This window comes from Dermacentor albipictus, chromosome 4 (genome assembly GCF_038994185.2).
Source record: "Dermacentor albipictus isolate Rhodes 1998 colony chromosome 4, USDA_Dalb.pri_finalv2, whole genome shotgun sequence".
NCBI classification, from domain to species: Eukaryota; Metazoa; Arthropoda; class Arachnida; order Ixodida; family Ixodidae; genus Dermacentor; species Dermacentor albipictus.
In genome coordinates, this window is record NC_091824.1 from 54,722,676 (window position 1) to 54,745,736 (window position 23,061).

At 47.0% G+C, this 23,061-nt stretch overlaps 1 protein-coding gene across 1 annotated transcript in view; it reads right to left on the bottom strand.

Annotated features, from left to right (window-relative positions):
- The window catches only part of LOC135909138 (uncharacterized), a 73,900-nt gene that overhangs the window by 39,301 nt on the left and 11,538 nt on the right, over positions 1-23,061 (bottom strand). Inside the window, exons 2-3 of the mRNA XM_065440955.1 lie at positions 21,650-21,750; positions 4,326-4,940 (exon numbers count right to left, since the gene is read on the bottom strand). Of these exons, the coding sequence (XP_065297027.1) occupies positions 4,326-4,940; positions 21,650-21,734 (700 nt within the window). The 5' untranslated portion in view covers positions 21,735-21,750. The remainder of the gene's footprint in view (positions 1-4,325; positions 4,941-21,649; positions 21,751-23,061) is intronic.

The window sequence follows — 23,061 nt, forward strand, 5'->3', positions numbered from 1 at the left end:
ACAACAAAAATAACATCAAGACGTAATCTTATTCGCTGTGAATAACATTACACGTATGCCGTGACAGGGGAATAACATATGTAAGATGCCATAAGAAGTATGGAAATCTTCCTCGCCCCTGAGGAACAAGAGGATGTTTGCAGCAGTAGTCTCCGAGCTTGTGAGCTTATGTCGAATAGAGTCATGTAGCTGCGTTAATAACGGTCCGTGGTAGCCTACCCGATATTGTAGTCAAACGAACCACAGCCTTCTTTGAGTTTTATTACCATCTTAAAATGTAAACATGAATTTAACACTGTCCATCTAATTGTCTTTGCAATATTTCTGGTCTTGGCAGTTGCAAAACGAAAGGATTGTTATAGGGGATTGTGACTTACTTGGCGATGTTGCGCACATACATCTAAGTCAATCGGCGGAGAAGGCAACAAAAACGCTGTAGAGAAAGGCAAAGAGCACATATCGAAGAATACGCCTTCTTAGGATTTTTTGTTGTCAATTCAAGAGCTATTCATTCGGATGCAGTGGAAAGCACTCGGTAAGGGATTCCCACCGCTCTTTCGCGGCTTTCCCGTTCAACATTCATTTGGAAGTAAGGCGGTGAAAAATTGCGAAGTTGTAGCCGGCTTGACAAGTTCATAGAAACTCTTCAGTGGCAGTACCACCCCAAACCTTGTGCTTTTGGAAGCGTGAAACCTAATCATGGCTATATATAATGCAGAGGTTTGCTCGATAACGTGAGATACTTGCTCGACTGTGAATTTAGCAAAAAAAAAAAACCGCGGATATAATTTGTCCGCCCTGTTTCGTGCAAATGGATCGAATGCTCGAACAACCTGGCCACCACCAGAGCGGGTTTAGTTCTTAGTCAAGTTTTCTATTGAAAGCAAACATCTGTTCTCATTCCAGCTCATTTGCATACAACGTAGCGTGGTCTGACAAACCGTTAATTAGTGGAAGATTTCTTTAAATGAATCCGCTAACGTGGTCAGAGAACAAAACAAAGAACTTTGCACCCCGACCAAGTGAAGACGAAAAAAACAGAGAGGTTAAAAAGCCCGTGTGGTGTTCTTCGTCAAAGAGAGGAAGAGAACAGCTCATCTTTTATTTTACGCCAAGATATGACACAGTTTTTAATATTATCGACACGTCAGATAGAGATGTACAGTCCCCTATCAAAAATTCACCAGCCACATCGTGCGTGAACACGTTGACGACTACGCAAAAGGCACGGACTCCTGAAGCAGTTCTGCCACTCAAATGATTTCGGTGGTGACAAATAATGTCCCTTTGCCTCAGAACCTTGGAGCTCTTAAGCTGGAACCGCATGGCGCGTTTTTCGCGAGCGAAAAACGCGACGGGCGGCAAACGCCCGCGTTGCCGCCGACGCGTGAGCACCCGTACGAAAAAAAGGAGCGGCGCTATCGCGCCGCGTTTTCCGGGTTGCCAGGCAACATAACTCTCAACGACATGTATTGTCTCTTTTACCGCATATATAATATGCCCTTAAACTTACAGAACACTACAATAAAAATAATCTGAGTGTAATTAGACAGCGACATTTCTTTGCGAGGTGTATTTATCAAGCTTAATTTCAAGCAGCAATATTGTGTGCGAAACTGCGACTATGTATCTTCCGCATGCTGAGAAGCCGCTGCTTGTTTACAACTTCACATATAAAAAGAAGGGTCGGCCGCTTACTACCGAGCAGAAGAGGCGACTGCTACTATTAAGGGGGATGCTGATACTGAAGCAAGAAAAAATGCGGGTCAGTAGGTACATGTGGGTGCGGGCTGCCTGGTTGAGAAGAGAGCGAGCACCATACACTGGTATTATTAGCAAATTGTCTTGCCAGTATTAGCGATGAGACGCGACGCTTCTCCACTTTAGTTATTAGGGCCTCGTTGAAGGTTGCTTTGTTCATTTTAGCTGAACACGATGCGCGAACGAAATCACGGTAGCACATATTTTCCTTGACGCGCGCGCCAGTTCTGCCGAGAAAAAAAAAAAAAAAGTTCCGCCAAGGAGGTTCCGTCGAGATGCGCAGAGACTAGGGCCATCTGGTGGCAAAAAAATAACCAAAATGTCATGTGACCAAATGCCACGTGACTTACCTGAACTCTGATTGGTGGACGCGCCCGCGCGACGCGTTTTTTTCTACTCCGAGCAGCAGCACGCGGCGGCGCGATTTCGTGATGGATCCTGCTGGGCACGCGTCAAAATGACGCGCGCGTCCTACCATCCGCGCGTCAATCGCGCCTGAAATCGCACCATGCGGTTCCGCCTTTAGAATCAAATACAAATCTCGCAAGAGCGCACCAGATCCAACGTGTTCGTGCACGCTGTGGCCTGGAAACGTTTGACGAGGACTGCACCTGCTATCTACTCTCGCTCACTACGTCATAAATTACAGAGTATGGGCACGTGAGCTGCTCATGTCCAGCTGTGGCAGCGCATTGACTGCCCGTGTGGCCGAGCCCTTACGTGGTCATACGCACCGTATCTTGTAGGTAATCTGCGGCGGATGCTAAGGCTAAGGCCGAGCCGATATGGCTGGCGGCTTTACGCGCACCATATTTCGCGCGCCCAGTGTTGGAAGCCACATAATCCCAATCTTCCGAGGCTCCACGAAGCGAGAGGTAGCTCGAAGTGTTTGCTCCCCACCACCGGCGCTCTTCATTGAGCCTGCATTGTGACAGCGACTGTTCGTGGCCATCGAGTGAGATGCGTTCATGTCTGCCTGAGCAAGCATGACACCTTGCTTCTCAATTCATTTAGTAAACGAATGTATACTAAAATATGTGCCGTCGATAAAACTATGAACATTACTTCGCATAGTCGTCTAATACCTTGCCATTGTCGTCGATGCCTCGCCTCTTGAGGGAAAGTGCGACTTTTGATGCGTAAGCATTCTTTGGCGAGTACCCCAGCAAAGTATGTCCGTTACGCGAAAAGTGTAATGCCTCGTATTTGCACAAAAATGCGTAATTTGCGTAGCTAAGACCTTTAATCGTAATAATAGCGTAAATATAGAAGAGTGGTAGCGTTATAAGCGATAAGAAAGAATCGAGCCAAGAGAGAATAAAATTCATCAGAGAGAACACCCATAGGAATACACAGGGCTCCACGGAAAATGCACGGGGCGCCTATATTAGGGGTGGGCCAACTTGAAGTTTTTGACTGCGCCAACTGAAATATGGTAGACCATGAACTTAAATTTTGGGGCGGGCCAACTGAAACTCGGGGGCATCCTTACGCATGCTTAGACAACTCCAGCGAAGTTTCTAAATTCATTCTTTTATCTCGGCTAGCTCAGTGGACGCAGCCACTTCATTTTCCATGTTACGCACAGATGGATTTTTGTCGAACCCTTGATAATAAAGAAATACAGTTCAGTGGAATTCAATCTGCTGCCGATTATTCAGAAACCATATACAAGGCGAAGAATTCAACGAGCAAAGTGGTGGTTTACTAGATGTTACCATTAAACATGAACTGGTTGAAACGTTTTGGACTCACAGCGCCAATAACTGCATCAGTGCGTCCACCCCCTCATCCGTGGATAGTATTAGATGTTCATCGAACGGAAGAGTGCTTTGCGAGGTACTGCGGCTAAATACATGAGCAGCGACGCTATTTAGGCACCTGTAACATTGATCCACTGTAAAAAAATCAGCGAGAAAGCTTATCTAGTAGATATTTCGCTAAGGTCGCCGGGCGGAGAGGGGCAGAGACAAAAACATGATACCTCAAATTAGTGATACATATTCAGCATACTCGACAGGGCGCGGGAGATGAAGTGAGTGGCGGAAGAAGTTATGATTTAAATAAACAGCACTATCTTTAAAAATCAGGTCACGATATGTGGGATATATTTAAGAAATTTCGCAGAATACTATTCATGTGTGGGCTGTGTTCTCACATGCCCAACAAACATTTCGCCTGTTTTATTGAATGTAACATGTTCTTAAAGTGCATGGAGAAAGAAAGGAGGAGCCATATGCTTTGCGCGTCTGCAAAGTGCATCTTGCGTTCATTGTGCTAAACCAACTCCTTCAACCAGTTTTCTTCATCGTCAAGTTCTGATAGCAAATTCAAGTATACATAAGAAATGAAGCAGTTACCCCTCTAGAGGCCTGGATTTCTGAAAGACCTCGGAAAACGGTGAGTGATGCTGACCGTGAACAACAGTAAAAGTTGCTGGAGTATTTCAGAACTGAAGATGTATGTAAGCAGCCCACTAACTAGCCAGCCTTGGCTGTTGCCAGGTCTATCACGACTGTAATATATCACTCTATAAGAGCGTCTCAGTAAACAGGGCATCTCACTTTCAGGTGGCTCACTCGAATCCCCGCTTGGCTTCATCGTAGGAGGCTCTGGCGATGTAGGCATCGGCATGGTAGCCTTTGGCGTGGTTGGCATCGGCGTCCTTGGCGTCGGCGTGGTGGGTCTCAGCGTCCATGACGTCGTTGTGGTTGGTCTCGGCGTCCTTGGCGTCGGCGTGGTGGGCCTCGGCGTCCTTGGCGCCGGCGTTGTGGGCCTCGGCGTCCTTGGCGTCAGTGTGGTGGGCGTCGGCTTTGTGGGCTTCGGCGTGGTGGGTGTCGACGTGGTTGGCGTCGGCGTGGTGGGTTGCGGCTTGGTGGGTTGCGGCTTGGTAGGCTTTGGCGTGGTGGGCTTGGGCATGGAAGCAGGCTTGAATGAGGTAGGTTTGGGTTTCATTGGTGTCGGCAGTAATAGTTCAGCACTGGTCGAAGGCGGCTGAGCCTCCGAAGCCGTCGACCACGCTGCAGGAGGTGAAGTGCAAGGTGAAATAGGCTCGCTGGTGACAAACTTTGGCGGTTGTGGAGCGGGTTTAACTGCGTTACCACTCGGGCCTGCGCCTGCCACTTTTACCAAGGTGGAGTTCTTGCCACCAGAGATAGACGTGTCGTCGTCTGCGTCATCTGCGAAGTAAACAATCGTTTATCTCGTATTCTTGAAAGACATCCACAAAAACAGCAGCCATGTCTTTTAGGGAAGTTTTCTCATAATCACTAGACGGTTTCCACGCTTGCTACATTGAAAAAGAAAAATGGTGAAGCACGAAACTCGCCGAGGTTGGCCTGAAACCCCAACACTTCCTTCTGGAGGACGCTAAGCTCTTCAGAAAAGACGCAACCTTGGCCGATATAGCGCAACAATATTCCAAAGTGCTTCTGTTTGATTGTGTTCATTACCTCGCCGTGATTGGTGAAACCTTTTATTGGGGCCACGCCCACTAAATCTTCCAGTCACGAAGCGTCACGAAAACCGCGAAAATTGCCCGTCTCAATATGATGTGTACACTCCGATCAGACATGATTAGGCCAAGCATAGAAAAAGAAATATCAAAGCTTCACCATAAGGGCGAAGCAACGAATGCGATAAAAACATATTAGGATAATACACGAAGTCTAAGACTCCCAGCTGTAGTGAGAGTATGCAGTGAACTTAAGCTAAGTATAAACGACCTGCTGTGCTAGACGCCCTCTGTTTCAATCCTATCATCGGACATTTTAATTTACGTTTATTAATTAAAGGCAACGTCTGTCTTAGTGACTTTGCGACCACTTTTCCGTATCGAATATTTCAAACCTCTTTCCTGGGTGGATCCGGGAAGTAGTGCAAAGCTGCGCCTTTAAGATTACATCACTTTCAGATTTCAGCTCTGCTATTGTTTCTCACCTTTAATATTTATGTCTGTGTAGATTTAACATAAAATGCATGCGCTGTGTGTGTTTTGTTTCGTGGCATCAATTGTCACTTACAGCGCATACATAGACGAGGGACAAAAAAGGACGACGAAAACAAGCGCTGACTTCCGACAGTTTTTAATTATGAGAAACGTACATATATATACTGGGACACCCAAGACAAAAAGTGCCCCCTAAAAAGCAACAACCCACCATGAGTATGCATTCAAAATTCATCATCAAAGAACAACGAGAGCGCATGTGCGACCTCAGAAAAATCAGTTCTTTGTCAATTAATGCAATCGATGGCTTGCTAACTGAGTCAACATCGGCAATCGCTGCTGCTTCGATGATAAGTCCGGTGCATTCAGTAGAATGCCTCGCTAAGATAGTGGTTTCTTCGAAAAGCTGGGTACAACCACACCTTGCGCAATGAACACCTAGAAACCCTTCACGCCCTTTGCGCACTTCATTGCTGTGTTCTTGTAACCTGACGTTAAGACATCTACTAGTCTGCCCTACATAAGACCGACCGCGTTTCAAAGGTATCTTGTACACAACCCCTTTCGAGCAAACAGTATGCTTTTTGCAATATTTAACAATGCAAATCCTACGTTCCTTAGCAACAGGATTGATTCTGACACAAAGCTGGGCAAGTTTTTGTGGAGCAGAGAATACAACGTCGATACCTGCTCTTTGTCCTATTTTTTAAGTTTGTGGGATATTCCATGAACATAAGGGATAACAGCTGTTTCGTTTCTTTGATCATGTATCTGATGCTCAAAGCTGTAAGGTCGATGCTAAACTTACTACGCAAGCTCTCCGAGACTGAGACAAGAAGGTTGCTCGGGTTCCCTGCCGCCCTCAACCGAGCTATCTGCGAACGGAAACTAGGTTCTGTCAAATGATAACAGGATTTAGTTAGTGTATTATGCAAACAGGCCTGAACGATACCTCTCATAACATGTTTTGAATGGGCAGATGCATAGGGTAACAGAGGCTTGTTGGCTCGCGGCTCGTACATCCAGCATACATGTTGCCGGGTAAAAGATAACTTCTAAATCCAAAAACCTGAGTGACCCATTCACCTGAATCTCATATGTGAGTGTGAGCGGAGATAAGTATTCTTGAAACAGATCTAACGTTTGACGAAAGAAGGTCACCACACGGCTATTGTTTCCCACTTTTAATATTTAGGTCTGTGTATATTTAAGATAAAGTGCATGCGCTGTCTGTGTTTTCTTTCGTGACGTTTGTTTCTCGACTGACACTCTCAAAATTATGAGGAATAATTTTGTGAAGAATCTAAGACCTGGTTCGAGCAAGTTTAGCGATGGAATGGTGTGGCAATATAACCCGTATATTCCGCATGCAATATAGCATGGCGTGGCATATAGAATACACACGCCTAAATAGACACGGAACCCCACGGTAATGGCGGCTACAACGGAAAAATTTGCCTGAAGTGTCCATATAACTACTACTGCAATAAAACATTTCTTTCCTATCCTACGCCTTTGTCACCATTAGCCTTCCGCGACTGGTTACGACACCGCGGAAACTCAGCACGTCGAAGGGATGTGTGTGAATCGATCAACATCATCATCAGCCTATTTTATGTCCCCTGCAAGACGAAGGCCTCTCCCTGCGATGTCCAATCAACCCTGTCCTGCGAAAACCGATTACAACTAGCGCCCGCCAATTTCTTAATTTCCTCGTCCGACCTAGTCTTCTGCCGCCCTGGACTCCGCTTCCTTCTCTTGGCAGCCATTCTCTACCTAATGGGCTAATATATAAATTATGGTGTTTTACGCGCCAAAACGAATTTCTGATTATGAGGCACGCTGTAGTGGAGGACTCCGGAAATTTCGACCACCTGGGGTTCTTTAACGTGCACCTAAATATAAGTACGCGGGTGTTTTCGCATTTTGCCCCCATCGAAATTCGGCCGCCGTGGCCGGGATTCGATCCCGCGACTTCGTGCTCAGCAGCCCAACACCATAGCCACCGAGCAACCACGGCGGGTTACCTAATGGTCTACTGGTTATCTAACCTGCACATTACATGACCTGTTTAGCTCAGTTTTTTTCTCCTAATGCCAATTAGAATATTGTCTATAACTGTTTGCTCTCTGATCCAAACCGCTCTTTTTCTGTCTCTTAACGTTTTGCAAAGCAATCTCCGTTCCATCGCTCTTTGCGTGGTCCTTAACTTGTTCTCAAGCTTCTTTGTCAGTCTCCAAGCTTCTGCCCCATACGTCAGCACCTGTAAAATGCACTGATTATACACCTTCCTTTTCAATTATAATGGTAAGTTTCCAGCCAGGAGCTGATAATGTCTCCCGTATGCACTCCAACCCATTTTTTTGCTTCTGTGAATTGCCTTCTCATGATCAGGGTACCCTGTGAGTAATTGAGCAAAGTAAACGTACTCTTTCACAGACTCTCGAGGGTGACTGGCATTCCTGAACTTTTCGTCGCCCGGCTATTCATGATTATCTTTGTCTTCCGCATATTAATCTTCAACCGCACTCTTACAATCTCTCTGTTAAGGTCCTCAATTATTTCTTGTAAATCGTCTCTAGTGATGCTGAACAGGATAATGTCATCTGCAAACAGAAGCATGCTGAGATATTCACTGTTTATCCTTACTACTAAGCCTTCCCAGTTTAATAGATTGAATACTTCTTCCAAGCACGCAGTGAATAGCATTGTGGAGATTGCGTTCTCCTTGTCCGACCGATTTCCTTAGAGGTATCTTCCTACCGTTGTTGTGTAGAAGTAAGATAGCTGTGGAATCTCTGTAGATATTTTACAATACATTTACGTAAGGGGCCAGTATTCCTTGATTATGTAATGCCTTTATGACTGCTGGTATCTCTACTGAATCAAATGCCTTTTCGTAATCTATGAAAGCCATATAGAGAAGCTGATTGTACTATGTGGATGTCTCGTTTACCTGATTGATGATGGCATGGATGTGACCCGTTGTAGAGCATCCCTTCCTGAAACCTGCCGTTGCCCATTGTTGACTAAAGTCTAGTGTTGCCGTTGTTCTATTGTGAATTATCTTCGTGAATATCTTATAGAATACTGGGCGTAAGCTAACGGACATATAGTTTTTCGATGGTTTAACATCTCCCTTTTTATGAATTATTACAACGTTTGCTTTCTTCCAGTCTTCTGGGACCCTTGAAGTCGATAGACATTTCGTATAGAGAGCAGCCAGTTTTTCAAGCATTATGTCTCCTCCCTCTTTGATTATATCGGCTGTTATTCCATCTTCTCCTGCCGCTTTTTCCGGTTTCATGTCTTGCAAGGCCCTTCTAACCTCACCGCTAGTTATAGAAGGAGTTTCTGCAACCTGTTCATTACAGCTTCTAATGGAGGTATCGTGACTCCTCTGGGTACTGTGCAAGTCAGTATAGAATTCTCCCGCTGCTTCTACTATGAATCATTACGCCGAACACAAGTAAAGTCTCGTTTTTGGAGGGCATAGCTCGAGAATGCCCGGCTTCGAAAAAAGAGAAGATAGCTGTCCCCCGATCACTGTGGAACTGGCTGCTCGGAGCTATTGGGCGAATTGATTTCTTTGCTTTAAATAAAAATTTGCGTGGCAGCAGAACGGTGTCGAGCCCATTCGGCACACATACGACATAACTCTGCCAAACGTTCTTCACTAGGCATCCGTTCTGACGGCATTCTTTAGCGACCTGTCGTGCGCCGCTGCAATCATCGACGATCCATCGTAAGCTAAGCAAAGGGAAGCGGACCAGTCGGTTTTAATGGCACCACTCTCCTAACCTGGTTATCTACTTTCACTGTGCTAGCTCCGTCGCTTCTGATCTCTCTGCTACGCTGCGCACTTTTCGCCTTTTCTCGGCCCGTTAATTGAGGAAAAGTTGTCATGGTGGGAAATGTTATTCTCCTTGAAACCAAATAAAGGTCACCTCCTACAAATGAGGAGAGCGTTTTAGTGGGCTGCTGAAACGACCTTATTGGTCACCGCCCATGCTCGCATCGGTGATTGCGTAAACTAGACGCCAGGAGATTGGAACAAAACCATAAGAGAATACCTGTACGTATAGACCCTTCTAACGGCAATCCCGTGGTCGCCGCCAAGTTTGATCACGTGGTGATGCATTGATTGCTTTTCTTAGTTGCCTCCATTGCCTCCTTGTTTACAATGTCTGTGCATAACGCCGGTGCGGCTCAGCATACCGGTGCTTACGCGGATATCCTATAGACGGTGACTGGTTAGACAAGAAGAAGCTTTGACCACAGCTTTAGGGGAAATGCAAGTGTTTTCGGTAGTCATTGCACTTTGTCCAATTGGTGTGAATAGCGTATGCGGTGCTTGATCTAAAAGCAGGGCTAGAAATGTATTCAGTCTTTAAAACTCATGGTAGCGTAAAAAGGACGGACACACGATGAAAAGACGACACGACGACGAGGAAACGCTACTGAAAACTGATTTATTTTTCGAAAAAGTTCTATATTTAAAAGAATCACAACACATGCGCACAACCGAACTACACCAGGCTTCTTTATCGCCATATTGAAAACAATGTCATGCACGCGAAGCGAGATGATAAAACTCCCGAGCAGCAAGAAGTGAACACATGACCAATTGAAGAAAAAAGGATGGGTCAGATTCCCATCCACGGCGCAACAGAAAGCCGCCGTCAAGGAAGGCTTTCTTAGCCGTGGAAAAATTCCAGGAGTTCTAGGATGTGTGGACGGGAGTCTGATAGCCATCGTTCGCCCTAAGAAGCTCGGCCCCGGCGAAACGGAATCGTACTGGAGCCGTAAAGGGTATTACGCCCTCAACTGCATGGTCGTGAGTATTGTTCATTGACAAATATTTTCGATATGTGTTTGCGCGAGTGCACGTTGTAAAAAACTTCGTTCCGTTATTTTTCATCAATTGCTGGTAATACTTGCGTTCCTATTAGAGAAAGTAGCGTGTGTGTTGTATGTGTAATGACGACTTTGATCTTTGCATAGAACACGGCCGCACTTTTTCAGTGCTCTCCAATCACAGTTGAATAGCCTTTTCGATGCTACAATGTAAACACATTACGCGCGACTTAAACCGGAATACACGCCGTAGCAGTGAAGGGAGTCTTCGTCTGCGAGCGATCCTAACAGAAGACGAGCCCTTGTGATTCTTATTCTACGTAAAACTAAAGCATTGTGGCCAACAGACTGTAAACGTAAAAAGGAGCATCCCATCAATGAAAAATTGGAGGACGCTTAAGCTTCGCCTTCAACAGTGGGACGTGACAGCGTTCCCGTCGACCCGCCAAGGGGTATAAGACAATGCGCTACTGCACAGCGATCACTTACGATGCGCCCCGCATCGGACTTAGCGCCCACCTATCACGCGGTGAGCGTCGAGCAACGCAGCGTTCGGCGCGGCAACGAAACGTGCGCCTGAGCGAACGGAACGAACCAACCAAAGAACTCGGTGTCTCGGAGGGGAAACGATCTACGCCAGCCAAACGTCGTGATCGGCACGGGCAGAGAGATAGATAGTAATCTAAAGAAAGGAACGGCGCTTGATTCTGCAACCGGGAGCACGGCGAAGCGTCGACAGGGGAGAGGGAGTCTCGCGACGCGCCTGGCAGCGGTCCCAATGCGCGCGCGGCGCGCCTCCTGTCGGGGCAGCGCCGTACATTGAGAGGAGGGGGTCTTCTGTGTTTGCCGCAAGATGGCTCTGCGTGTGCGGAAAGCGCAGAAGAAATGCAGCGGAAACGCACTTCGCAACTCGTGTAATTGTGACTTCTGTACGTTACATGGTCATAATTACCGACATACACCGCAGTATAACTTTCCACGGCTCGTTTCGAAGGCAACACCGCATTCACTGGAGGCGTGTTTGCACCGCTTGGAAGCATCGAACTCGTGGCTGAGTGGTAGCGTCTCCGTCTCACACTCCGGAGACCGTGGTTCGATTCCCACCGGGCCAATCTTGGAAGTTGCTTTGTATTTATGAAGCGCCTGCCGTTATTTATCGCTCACGGTCAACGCCGCCAACACCGACGACACCGGCTTTTCTGCGACACGAGCTCCTTAACGCTATCGCGTTAAAACCATACCGGTATGGGTTTTCAAATTTCCCCTGAAGTGTGCGCTCAGCCGAGTACAAATTTATTGAGGCATCGCTGATGCACAGACCCGCCTTTTTTTGTATGTGGAAAGCTTCCAGCAAAACTATAGCTTTAGCACTTGCACTTCTGTCCAGAACCTTTGCTTCTTTAAACCGTGGCACGCACTCGCAAACCATCACATACGAAACTAAATTCGCATGTTTGTCTTGTTTTGTTAAGTTTTGAGAGTGTTCCCTTAAGCGGTCATTGAGGCAACGCCCCGTCTGCCCGATAATGCACTTGCCGCCGGACAGGGGAATAAAGTATACCACTCCTAGGGCACACCTGACGAAGACATCTTCATGTAGCCTTTTGCAACCGCGCTGACCTTCACCGCAGATGCGGGGGCACAGCCTCGCCAACTTGTTTGGCACAGAAAAAACAAGCGGCACGTCGTGCCTGCTGGCCACCTTTTTGAGGTTGTGTGAAACCTTATGAATGTAAGGCATCACCTCAGGTTTGGTCTTCACGCGTTCAGGTGCAGCCTTCATTCGTCGGGGACCAAATTTCTTGAGGAGGGTATCAACGACAGCTAAGAGGACCGAGCAAGGGAAGCCTGCGGCCAATAGCCTGCGAACCTGATAGTCAAAGCTAAAAAGCATTTCGTGCGGGCACGACTTTTGAAGCGCCGATTCCATGCAAAGCGATGCAATTGCTCTTTTCACGGTCTTTGAGTGAGATGATTCATAGGGCAAAAGTTCTTTCTTTGCACGTGGGAAATACGCCCAACAGGTGTGTCCCTTAGTTATCCTCAGCCTGAGGTCTAAAAAACGTATCTCGACATTTTGCGGAAGTTCATGGGTGCCCCCACATCTGCGGTGAAGGTCAGCGCGGTTGCAAAAAGCAGCATGAAGATGTCTTCGTCAGGTGTGCCCTAGGAGTGGTATACTTTATTCCCCTGACCTGCGGCAAGTGTTACATCGGGCAGACGGGGCGTTGCCTCAATGACCGCTTAAGGGAACACTCTCAAAACTTAACAAAACAAGACAAACTTGCGAATTTAGTTTGGCATGTGATGGTTTGCGAGTGCGTGCCACGGTTTAAAGAAGCAAAGGTTCTGGGCAGAAGTGCAAGTGCTAAAGCTAGAGTTTTGCTGGAAGCTTTCCACATAAAAAAAAAGACGGGTCTGTGCATCAGCGATGCTTCAATAAATTTGTACTCGGCTGAGCGAACATTTCTGGGGAAATTTGAAAAACCATAACGGTATGGCTTTTCTTCAATTGGTCATGTGTTCACTTCTTGCTGCTCGGGAGTTTTATCATCTCGCTTCGCCTGCATGACATTGTTTTCGATATGGCGATAAAGAAGGCTGGTGTAGTTCGGTTGTGCGCATGTGCTGTGATTCTTTTAAATATAGAACTTTTTTGAAAAAGAAACCAGTCGTCAGTAGCGTTTCCTCGTCGTCGTGTCGTCTTTTCATCGTGTGTCCGTCCTATTTAGCGCTACCATCAGTTTTAAAGAATGCATCAGCAACTAGCCCAGCACCACGTTTTATTGAAATGTATTCAGGGTCGTTCAAACCATCCGCTTTGGAATTAAATGCGAATGAGTGTCTTTTGATGTTTGTACTTTATTTCCCAATCCCTCAGAAGCAGCGGCTTGCCACGTTTCTGACTCAATAAAATTCGTCGGTGCGGCCACAACCTGATCGTTTACTTTCTGCCTAATCGCGTGGGGTGTGCTCAGTTGCGGTAGATTTGTTCTTTCTGGGCACAAGGGCATTGAACGCCCCACATTCTCTTCTTCGTAATAGCTTGTAGCAAATACGTATTATCGCTAGTCACACGCTTACCCTGAGGATCGTAAAGAAACGTTCAGCCACAAGCTGTCGTGTGTTTTCAGTGTAGTCCGTCAATCATGCTTCTACTCAATGGTTGTGCCCATTCACTTCATCTCGATACGTGTGCGATAGAGTGGCCGTACGTTTGAGTGGTAGTTGGGGTGTATGTGTGTAGGTAACGTGGGAGAAAATTAATATACCAGCAAGCTGCGCTTCTCCCATTGTCACCACGTAACGAAGGCTGCTCGCCGGCGCTCTGGGTTTGAACTCCTTTCTTTTGAGGTTGGCGATACAATGGTAAGTAATAAACTCTGGGGTCTTACGTGACAGAACCACTTTTCGATTATGAGGCAGGCTGTATGGCAGACTCTGGGGTAATTTCGACCACCCGGGGTGCTTTAACGTGCACTCAATGCACGGTACACAATACAATGTTGACAGAGAAATGATCGTTTTTAAATCCTTGAGCAAAGCTATGCATCGCGAAGGGCCAGCGATTCGGGTTGTCTCTGTGTAGCACTGATCTATGAATTTGGCCACAATGATTCACTCATTCCCTAATATACCAGTCACTATTCTTGCAGCTAGCCATTTCACACGTCTCTACCATTCCACATTTTGGAGCATGACAGGAGCATATTGCGTTAGTGATCGCCCAGTTGCATTTCTGAAGACTGATCACTCAGTAGCAGAATATAAACGGCTATATTTTCGCATTCGCGCGCTTTCGCCGAGGCAACATATGCGGCGCTCCGCCGATGCTGCCATCTCGTTTGTCTAGAGCAATGTACTCCGCGAAAGAGGTCAATTTCGCTCCTTGTCACATTTCACGTCACACAACATTGTGCGCTCAATACTGCAGATCCGTTTATGAAAGACGCAATATAGGAACGAACCACTGTAGGTGCGCTGCGAGCGTACTTAGGCCGAACAGGCCCTGCTTGCAGCTTCATAATACAGAAAGGAAAGGAGAACGAAAAGACGAGAGGACAATATGCATGTCTAGTTTGCTACCGAACGTGCGTATTAAGGTTGTTAAGGGTTCTAAATGGTTAAAAAGAAAAAAGACATAAGGCTGAGTGTGTGCGTATGCGCATATGCACATTAGCGCTATAGACAGAGGATGGTGAAGAGTTTGAGTTTTTCATGAAAAAATTATACCTAATTAAACCTACGGTTGTCTTCAGAAGCACGTTATGGTCTGAAGTGCAACAAAAGACCTTGTTCTTGTGGCTCACTCCAGTGCTTCCATCAGCGACGTTTTCGAGTTTTTTATAAGTATACGGTGTTATGAACGGCCTGCTGAGATGCAAGTTTTGCCAGCAAGGTGCGAAAGTGGCGTCGGCTTTTCACGGAAAGCCCACTATCATCCTCTAGCCAAACGGCGTCACTAAGTCTACTGTCTCCGGAGGACAATACGTCACGTGCGCGACCATTCGTCGCGGGATTGCCGAGATGAGTTTGAAATTGCCGAGAACACGGCACTGCCGGCCCGGTCTGCCGTGAGCAAGGGAGGTGCCGAGGGAACGTCTTCGGAGGCCCCTTCCCACGCACCGTTCCTGACGTAAGCCCCGAGTTCTGCGAAGTCTGCCTGCCCTCGATGGAGTCCGCGAAACCGGTGCGGAAGCCCTCCCGCTCAAAGGCCGCTCGTCTACGTCTATTGATCGAACGTTTCCCTCACCTAGGGATCGAGGGAGGACTGAGTGTCTAGAAACCGCTGTTGTGAGGCTGCTCAGTATACTTTCTCTCTAAGGCATGCTAGGCTGATGAACTGCAGCGTCCTTATGTACATGCCGTTAATAAACCCATATTTCTCGTTCTCGATGAGAAGCAGTCCTTCCCTTCAACAATGTCCTCAGCCTGGATAAGTTGGACGACGGCATGGGCCAGCTACCATCTAATTAATGCCCGACTCCAATCTTGACAACTGGTTACGAAAGGTGGGATTGACCTCCCAATCCTCACAACTGGTGACAGCGGTGGCATGGACTTTGTGACGTGGTGTTGTGTCTGCGGTAAGTGCTTGGTTCTTGCTTTGACTCTCTAGGCCTCATTTTGTGGTTGTTCTGTTTAGAACTGTAGGAAAGCTAGATTGTTGATTGTTAGCTAGGTTGTGTTTCCCTAGGTAGATTTAGCGAGCAGGACCAAGGCAGTAAAGCAGCAATCATGGAGTTAAGGGAACTACTGAGTAACGAGTTGTTGATTGTTGCTGAGGAACTGGGCCTAGATGTACGCAAGGAAATGCTAAAATCGGAAATATTGGAGCTGATTTCCGAACAGGCCAGTGAGGAAGAAATTGAAATGGGGTTGGAACTTCTGAAGAAAAAAGAGAAACAGGACAGAGAGAGAGAAGCACGGGAGAAAGAAGAACGGGACAGAGAAGAACGGGACAGAGAGAGAGAGAGAATACGATAAAGATCGCGAGTTCAGAAAAATGCAACTGGAACTTAAACGCAAACGTTTGGAGTTGTCTCAAGCAAGTGAAGGGGCTCTGGGACGATCAAGTGAGGCAGAATCATACCGCATGGAAAGGCTATTAAAGCCATTTGAGGTCGGGACCGACACAGGCTTGTTCCTAAGCAATTTTGAAAGGTCTTGCGAGAAGATGAATTTCGGTCCGAGTACATGGCCACAGCGGTTGCTGTCTATGTTGCCGTGTGAGGCGGCGGAAGTAATAGCCAGACTCAGTACACAGGATGCATATGATTATGTGAAAATAAGGCTAGTCTCCTGATGAAATACCACCTTTCAGCCGAAGCTTTTCGCCAAACGTTTAGGTGCACAGGCAAGAAAGATAGCGAGGGGTATCCGGTGTTTGCATATAGCTTAAAGGCAAACCCAGTCGAGTGGCTGAAAAGCGCGGAAGCGTGAGAGAGCACGGACAGGATCATTGAACGCATGTGTCTAGAGCAGTTTTACAAAAGCATCCCACCATCTTTGAAGCTGTGGGTGCAAGACAGAGGAAATGCAAACACTGTGGAAGGGGCGGCGGAATTAGCCGAAGAGTACGCAACGCGTACAAAGCTGAACGCCGAGGACGGTAATTGGGACGGTCGAAATGGACCGCGGAAACCATTTCCGTTCAAAAGGGGTTCGCAGACTAGACGATCGGAGCCTGCACACGTGAAGGAAAAGCCCGCAGAAAAGAGCGAGGAGAAACCTAAAGGGGAAATCGTACAAAAAAGCAGAAAAGAAAATTCGAATCTTTTAGACAGATCCGCTGCTATAACTGCCACATACTGGGACATATCGCTGTGAACTGCGGAAAGCCTAGCGTAGTTGTTTTCTACGTAGATGAAAAAGACGAGAATATGGAACTTTTAAGCCCATATCTTCATGACCTGCAAGTTAATCGCACACCATGCCGGCTGCTAAGAAACAGTGCCGCCACGACGGACATTGTCCATCCGTCTTACGTGATGGTAGATGACCTCACTGGAGAAGTAGCATGGATCAAACAGGTTGTAGAAGAACACAGCGTGTGTCTGCCCATGGCCAAAGTCAAAATCAGTGGACCATTCGAGGAGCTAGTGACCGAGGCTGGAGTTTACAAATTTTTGTCACTGCAGTACCCTTACATTTTTTCGAATCGTTCGAATTAGTTACTGCGTGAAAAGGGGCTTAAACTGGGAGAGGGCGTAGTACAAGCATTGACGCGACGTCAAGCTCGTAAAATCGCGTCGCTTTCAGCTAAAAATGCACAAGCTGCTCCAGCGCAAGCAGCAAAAGGGATAACTTCAATACCCGAATCCGAGCTAGGCCCGAGGGACAACAAATCAGTGGAGGAGAGCCTGCCAGCTGACCAGCTCAATGAGAGCGTAGCACTAGAGTGTCAACGTTCAAGCCTGCAGGCAGTGCAAGCTGGCGCAATCGCAAGGGAGACAGGGTCGTTATTATCACCGGCCTCAAAGAACTTTGATCAGGTCTTACGTGTGGACAGAGAGTCACGGGCAGCCGAGCAAAAGAATGATGACAGCTTAGCTAAATTACACCCCACGGCTAAAGAAGGCATTGCTAGGCGCAACGTGACGACACAAGAGAGGAGGAAGATTGTTGTATCGGCACTACAGAGATCGAAAGGGTAGGATTCTATATCAGTTAGTCGTACCTGCTAAGAACAGGGAGGACCTTTTAAGTCTCTGTCATGGAAATGGGTGGTCCGGCCACAAAGGCATAAACAAATCAAAGGAAAGATTGTCTATGGAATACTGCTGGCCTGGCTGTTTCAAAGACGTAGAAAATTTTGTAAGATCATGCGACGCCTGCCAGCGCTCGGGTAAACCAGGACAGACATGGGAATCTCCACTAAAGGTAGTGCCCTTAATAACAGAACCTTTCAGACGACTTGTGATAGACAGGTTAGCGCCTCTACCGAGAACAAAATCGGGTTACAGGTATTTGTTTACCGTGCTGTGTCCCGCTACAAAGTTTCCAGAAGCAATCCCTCTGAAAGAGCTCAGCTTCACCGAAGTAGTAGACGCGCTTTTGACAGTATTTGCACGATTTGGGTTTCCAACCAAAATTCAGGCGGATCAAGGGTAAGTATTCACCAGCGCACTGACTTCCACATTCTTGCAAAAGCGCGGGGTAAAGTTGATACACAGTTCCGTTTATCACCCTCAGTCAAATAGTGTAGAGAGGTGGCATTCAGTGCTTAAGCGAGTTTTGCGAACGCGGCTGTTACGAGCGCAAGGAGGACTGGGAGAACTGGCTGCTGGCAACTTTGTTTGCTTTGCGAAGGGTTCCATATGAGGCTACAGGGTTCTCGCCAGCCGAACTAGTGTATGTGAGGACACTCCGTTCTCCACTGAGAATGTTAAGAGAGATGTGGGAGGAAAGAGGAGAGAGTCCAACAGTGGTTGAATACGTGCTAAATCTGCTAGAGCGGCTAAGCTCAACCCAAGAACTAGTAGAAAAGAAAATGGGAGTAGCTCAAAAGAACGCCGAATACTACTACGACAAGAATGTGGGGCTTCGTACGTTTAACCCCGGAGACCAGGTAATGATCCTCAAACCTTCAAGAAAGAACAAGCTTGAAGTTCACTGCAACGGGCCCGTTAAAGTGTTGCACAAGCTTTCCGATACTAGCTATGCTCTCAAAATGCGCGGTCGCAGGAAGGAGGTGAGGATATATCACTGAAATTTGATGAAGCGGTATGTAGAGCGGAGTGCAGTCACTAGCTATACCATCAAAGAGCAGGATGGCATTAGTACCAAGTTTAAGGAGTATAAGGAAACCTCCAAATCTGAAATCGGCCTAGAAGAAGTAGTAAAACATTCGGTAAGCTCGCACGCTCTTAGATCCGAGCAGCTAAATGAGCTAAAAGGGATGTTGGGGGAATATCTCAATATCTCGACAGATTCAGCGATCGGCTAGGTAGAACCGAACTAATAACGCATGAAATAGAGCTGACATCAACCTAACCATAAGACCAAAGCCTGACAGGGTGCCTCCAAGACAGAGAGAAGTTATGGAGGCAGAGATACAGCGCATCCTAGAATTGAGAGTTATTGAGCCCGCTGAGAGTGACTACACGTCACCGGTAATACGGGTAGAAACCCCTAACAAGGTCCCTCGTCCGTGTGTTGACTACAGGAAGTTAAATGCCATCACTAGGGATTAGTTGTACCCGATATCCAACATTGAGGAATGAATTAAAAGAGTTAGCGCTGCTAAAAACATTTCAACTATGGACCTCGTGCGGGGGTACTAGCAAGTTCCCCTTTCAGAAAGTGCCAGCCGCTTTACCGCATTCATCTCACGTGTAGGCACTTTTCGCCCTCTCGCACTCAGCTTCGGGCTGAAGAACGCGTCGTTTAGCTTCTCTAAGGTAATATATATTTTCCTAAAAGACTTGCAGGAGTTCGCCTTGCCATATCTTGATGATGTAGCAATGTTTTCGGACAGCTGGGAACAACACGTATCGCACGTCAAACAGGGGTTATCACGGTTGAGTGAGGCCGGCTTAACAATGAAAGCGGAAAAGTGTAGATTTGGTTGTTCGCAGGTTACTTATCTTGGCCATGTTGTCGGCCAGGGCACGAGAGGGCCGGTCGAGCTGAAAATAGCTACGATTGTAGAATTTTCTCAGCCATGCACGAAAATAGACCTTCGTTCATTTTTAGGACTTGTGCGGTACTATCAACGGTACATTCCGATTCGCTCGCAAATGGCAAATCCATTAACGGACGCCCTCCGAAAGGGAGCGCCGAGTAGCGTACACTAGGATAAGGTCAACGAGGTCACTTTCCAAAGTTTGAAAAGGCTATTGGTTTATCGTCCAATGCTTCGCGCGCCAGACTACACAAAGGGATTCATAGTTCAATGCGACGCAAGCGACAGAGGTATGGGTGTGGTACTTAGTCAGGTCGGTGACGATAACGAGGAGCATCCTATCCTCTATGCCAGCCGTAAACTAATTGTGAGCGATGAAGCCTACAGCGCTTCAGAGAAGGAATGCGCTTGTTTAGTTAAGGCCGCCTAGAAGTTGTCGTGTTACATGTACGGAGCGAAGTTCATATTCGAGACCGACCACTTTCCTCTGACGTGGCTCAATCAAATGTCACACAAAAGTGCCCGCTTCCTCCGGTGGAGCCTCATTCTTCAATAGTACAACTTCTCCGTTAGATACAAGAATGGTATGTTGCAATGCAATGCGGATGGTTTGAGCAGGCTAACTTGAATTCTCCGTTTAGAGGCCCGCATAAATTTTACGGCTACTATTGTTAATCTTGTTAAGCCAAGAAAATCCCCTCCCATTTAGTAAGACTCTTTCCATGATTGCTTAATTTCTCAGCTGAAAATTGCTTCGAAAATTGGCATAGCGAAATGCAGCATTTTTTTGTTTCAGTACATATGTTTTCTTTGAAGCCTAGCGGGTCTAAAGGGAGATCCAAGGTACGTCATCTCGGCGCAGCGCCATGTTGTGGGGTTCGTTTTGCAGTTGCCTGTCCTTGTTGGATGTTTTGGGGTGGTGACATCATTACACAAGTGGTGGTTGTGAGCCAAGGCATCATTCCCTGGCCACCAGCCGTTCTCTTCCTGCCCAGCGGTTGGCAGCGCTGGGCAGTCAAGATTTTTCGCGCCATGCAGCCGCTTATAAGAACGGCCTGTTGAGATGCAAGTTTTGCTAGCCAGGTGCGAGAGCGGCATCGACTTTTCCTGGAAAGCCATCATCATCCTCTAGCCAAACGGCGTCATTAAGTCTACTGTGTCCGGAGGACAATAGGTGGCGTTCTCGACGCTTCGTCGTGCGATCGCCGAGATGAGTTTGGCGAAACAGGCTTTGTGACTGAACATGCCACCGCCGACCCGGTCTGCCGTGAGCAAGGGAGGTCCCGAGGGAACGTCTTCGGAGACCCCTTCCCACATACCGTTCCTGACGTAAGCCCCGAGTTCGGCGAAGTCCGTCTGCCCTCGCTGGAGTCTGTGAAACCGGTGCAGAAGCCCTCCCACTCAAAGGCGGCTCGTCTATGTCTACTGATCGAACGTTTCCCTCATCAAGGGATCGAGGGAGGACCGAGTGTTTATAAACCGCTGTTGTGCGGCTGCTCAGTGTGCTTTCTCTCGCAGTCATGCTAGACTGATGAACTACAACGTCCTTATGTAGATATTGTAAATAAACCCCTATTCCTCGTTCTCGATGAGAAGCAGTCCTTCCCTTCAACAACGTCCTCAGCGTGGATAAGTTGGACGACGGCATGGGCCGGCTTCCATCTAATTCATGCCCGACTCCAATCTTGACAAGTGGTTACGAACAGTGGGATTGACCTCCCAATCCTCACGACAGTATGTCTAGTTTAAGCTGTATTACGGGAAAGTTGTCGCGCACATGCCATGTCAGGTTACTGTAGAAGCACATTACGCGACGTATGCCGGCGTACATTAGTTAAACCCTGGGTATCAAGGAGAAAAGAAAGCGGCCAGCATTTTCTTGCACGTCTTTCATTTTTGCTTTGCAAAACAGCAGCAGCAGCATCAAGGTCGTCACTACTTGATGCCACTCTCACCTTCCGATTTATCCATAGCGTAGAGGACAACGCCGAGTACCAGGACAACGCCGAAAACGCAGAGGAGGAACATGACGATACGCATCACATCCGACTCGTCGCTGCGAAGAGACGGGCACACATAAGGTATTAGGAGAACAGCACAATTTGGAAAATTGTAGAGCTACTTGTTGTACCAGTCTTATAAAAAACAAAAAAAGAACACCTGGCAAAAGCGTTCGCACTACGGTTATCAAATTCGAGCGATAGCTTCCCGGGAGGCCTCCTCAGATATGCTGTTTATATGTGTGTGTCTGTGTGTTTTCGAATGTCAAGTGCACTCGCGCTATGTTCCTGCATAGACACATCAACGTATAGTGTCGGGCTCTTTATAGACAACTCCTGTAAAACTTTGTTATTCTGCGCAATTTATGAGAAAAAAAGCACGTGGAAAAGCAGGATCTGCAGTTGTACAGCCGTTTTCAGCGTCAACAAAAGAATGCGGAAAGCCAATATGCGCCAGAAATAAAGAATAACGGGAAGCTCGAAGCGAAAAAAAAGGTATCGATAGAAAACTGTGGGTCCAAATTAATCTCAAAAGCATATTCCATAAAAAAGAAAAACGATGTTTCCACGTGGACATAAAAGCACAAAAAGTACCCCTAATTTTCAGAAAATAAAAGCCCAAAACTTTGAACCCTAATCACATTATAATGTATCCACGGTTGGCGCAGTTTATCCGGCATGAGTTCATTTGGACAACGCAAACTCAAGGGCAGGATCCCAAGGAAGCTTCGCTTTACAAAAAAAGAACTGATGTCCTACAACCCTCATATCCTTTGATCACGTTAAAAAGCTCTAGGCCACCCGCCATGGCCACCCGTCTCTAGGCCACCCGTCGATGGGGGCGAAATGCGAAAACACCCACGTACTTAGATTGGTGTGCACTTTAAAGAACCTCAGGTGGTCAAAATTTCGAGAGTCCGCCACTATGGCGTGCCCCATAATCAGAAATTGGTTTTGCCACGTAAAACCAAATAATTTAAAAGAAGGTCTAGGCCCTTTAAACCCTGATATCTGATAATCTCCCGTGAACGCGTTGTGGGCCCCTGTATAATGATTCCAATTTTTTCATAAGTGCTGTGAAATTGTCCGATATGGGGGATGCAGGGCTATACGCTATTCCTGAATAAGAATATCTACATGACGTCTGATGAAGCCTAAACGACGCCACGTGACTTTGCAAGCCTTATTACACAGCAGGCCAAGCTTTGAGCAGTAGTAAATTTCATGTCGGTGACGCCACGCCGACTCATCGATTGATGATAACGTCTCAAAGCGAGGCGGGTTCAATGAGGGGCGTGGCATTAGAGAACTCTGAATCATTTCTCAGCGCCTTTAGCATGCATATAAACAGTCTCGCACGACAATGT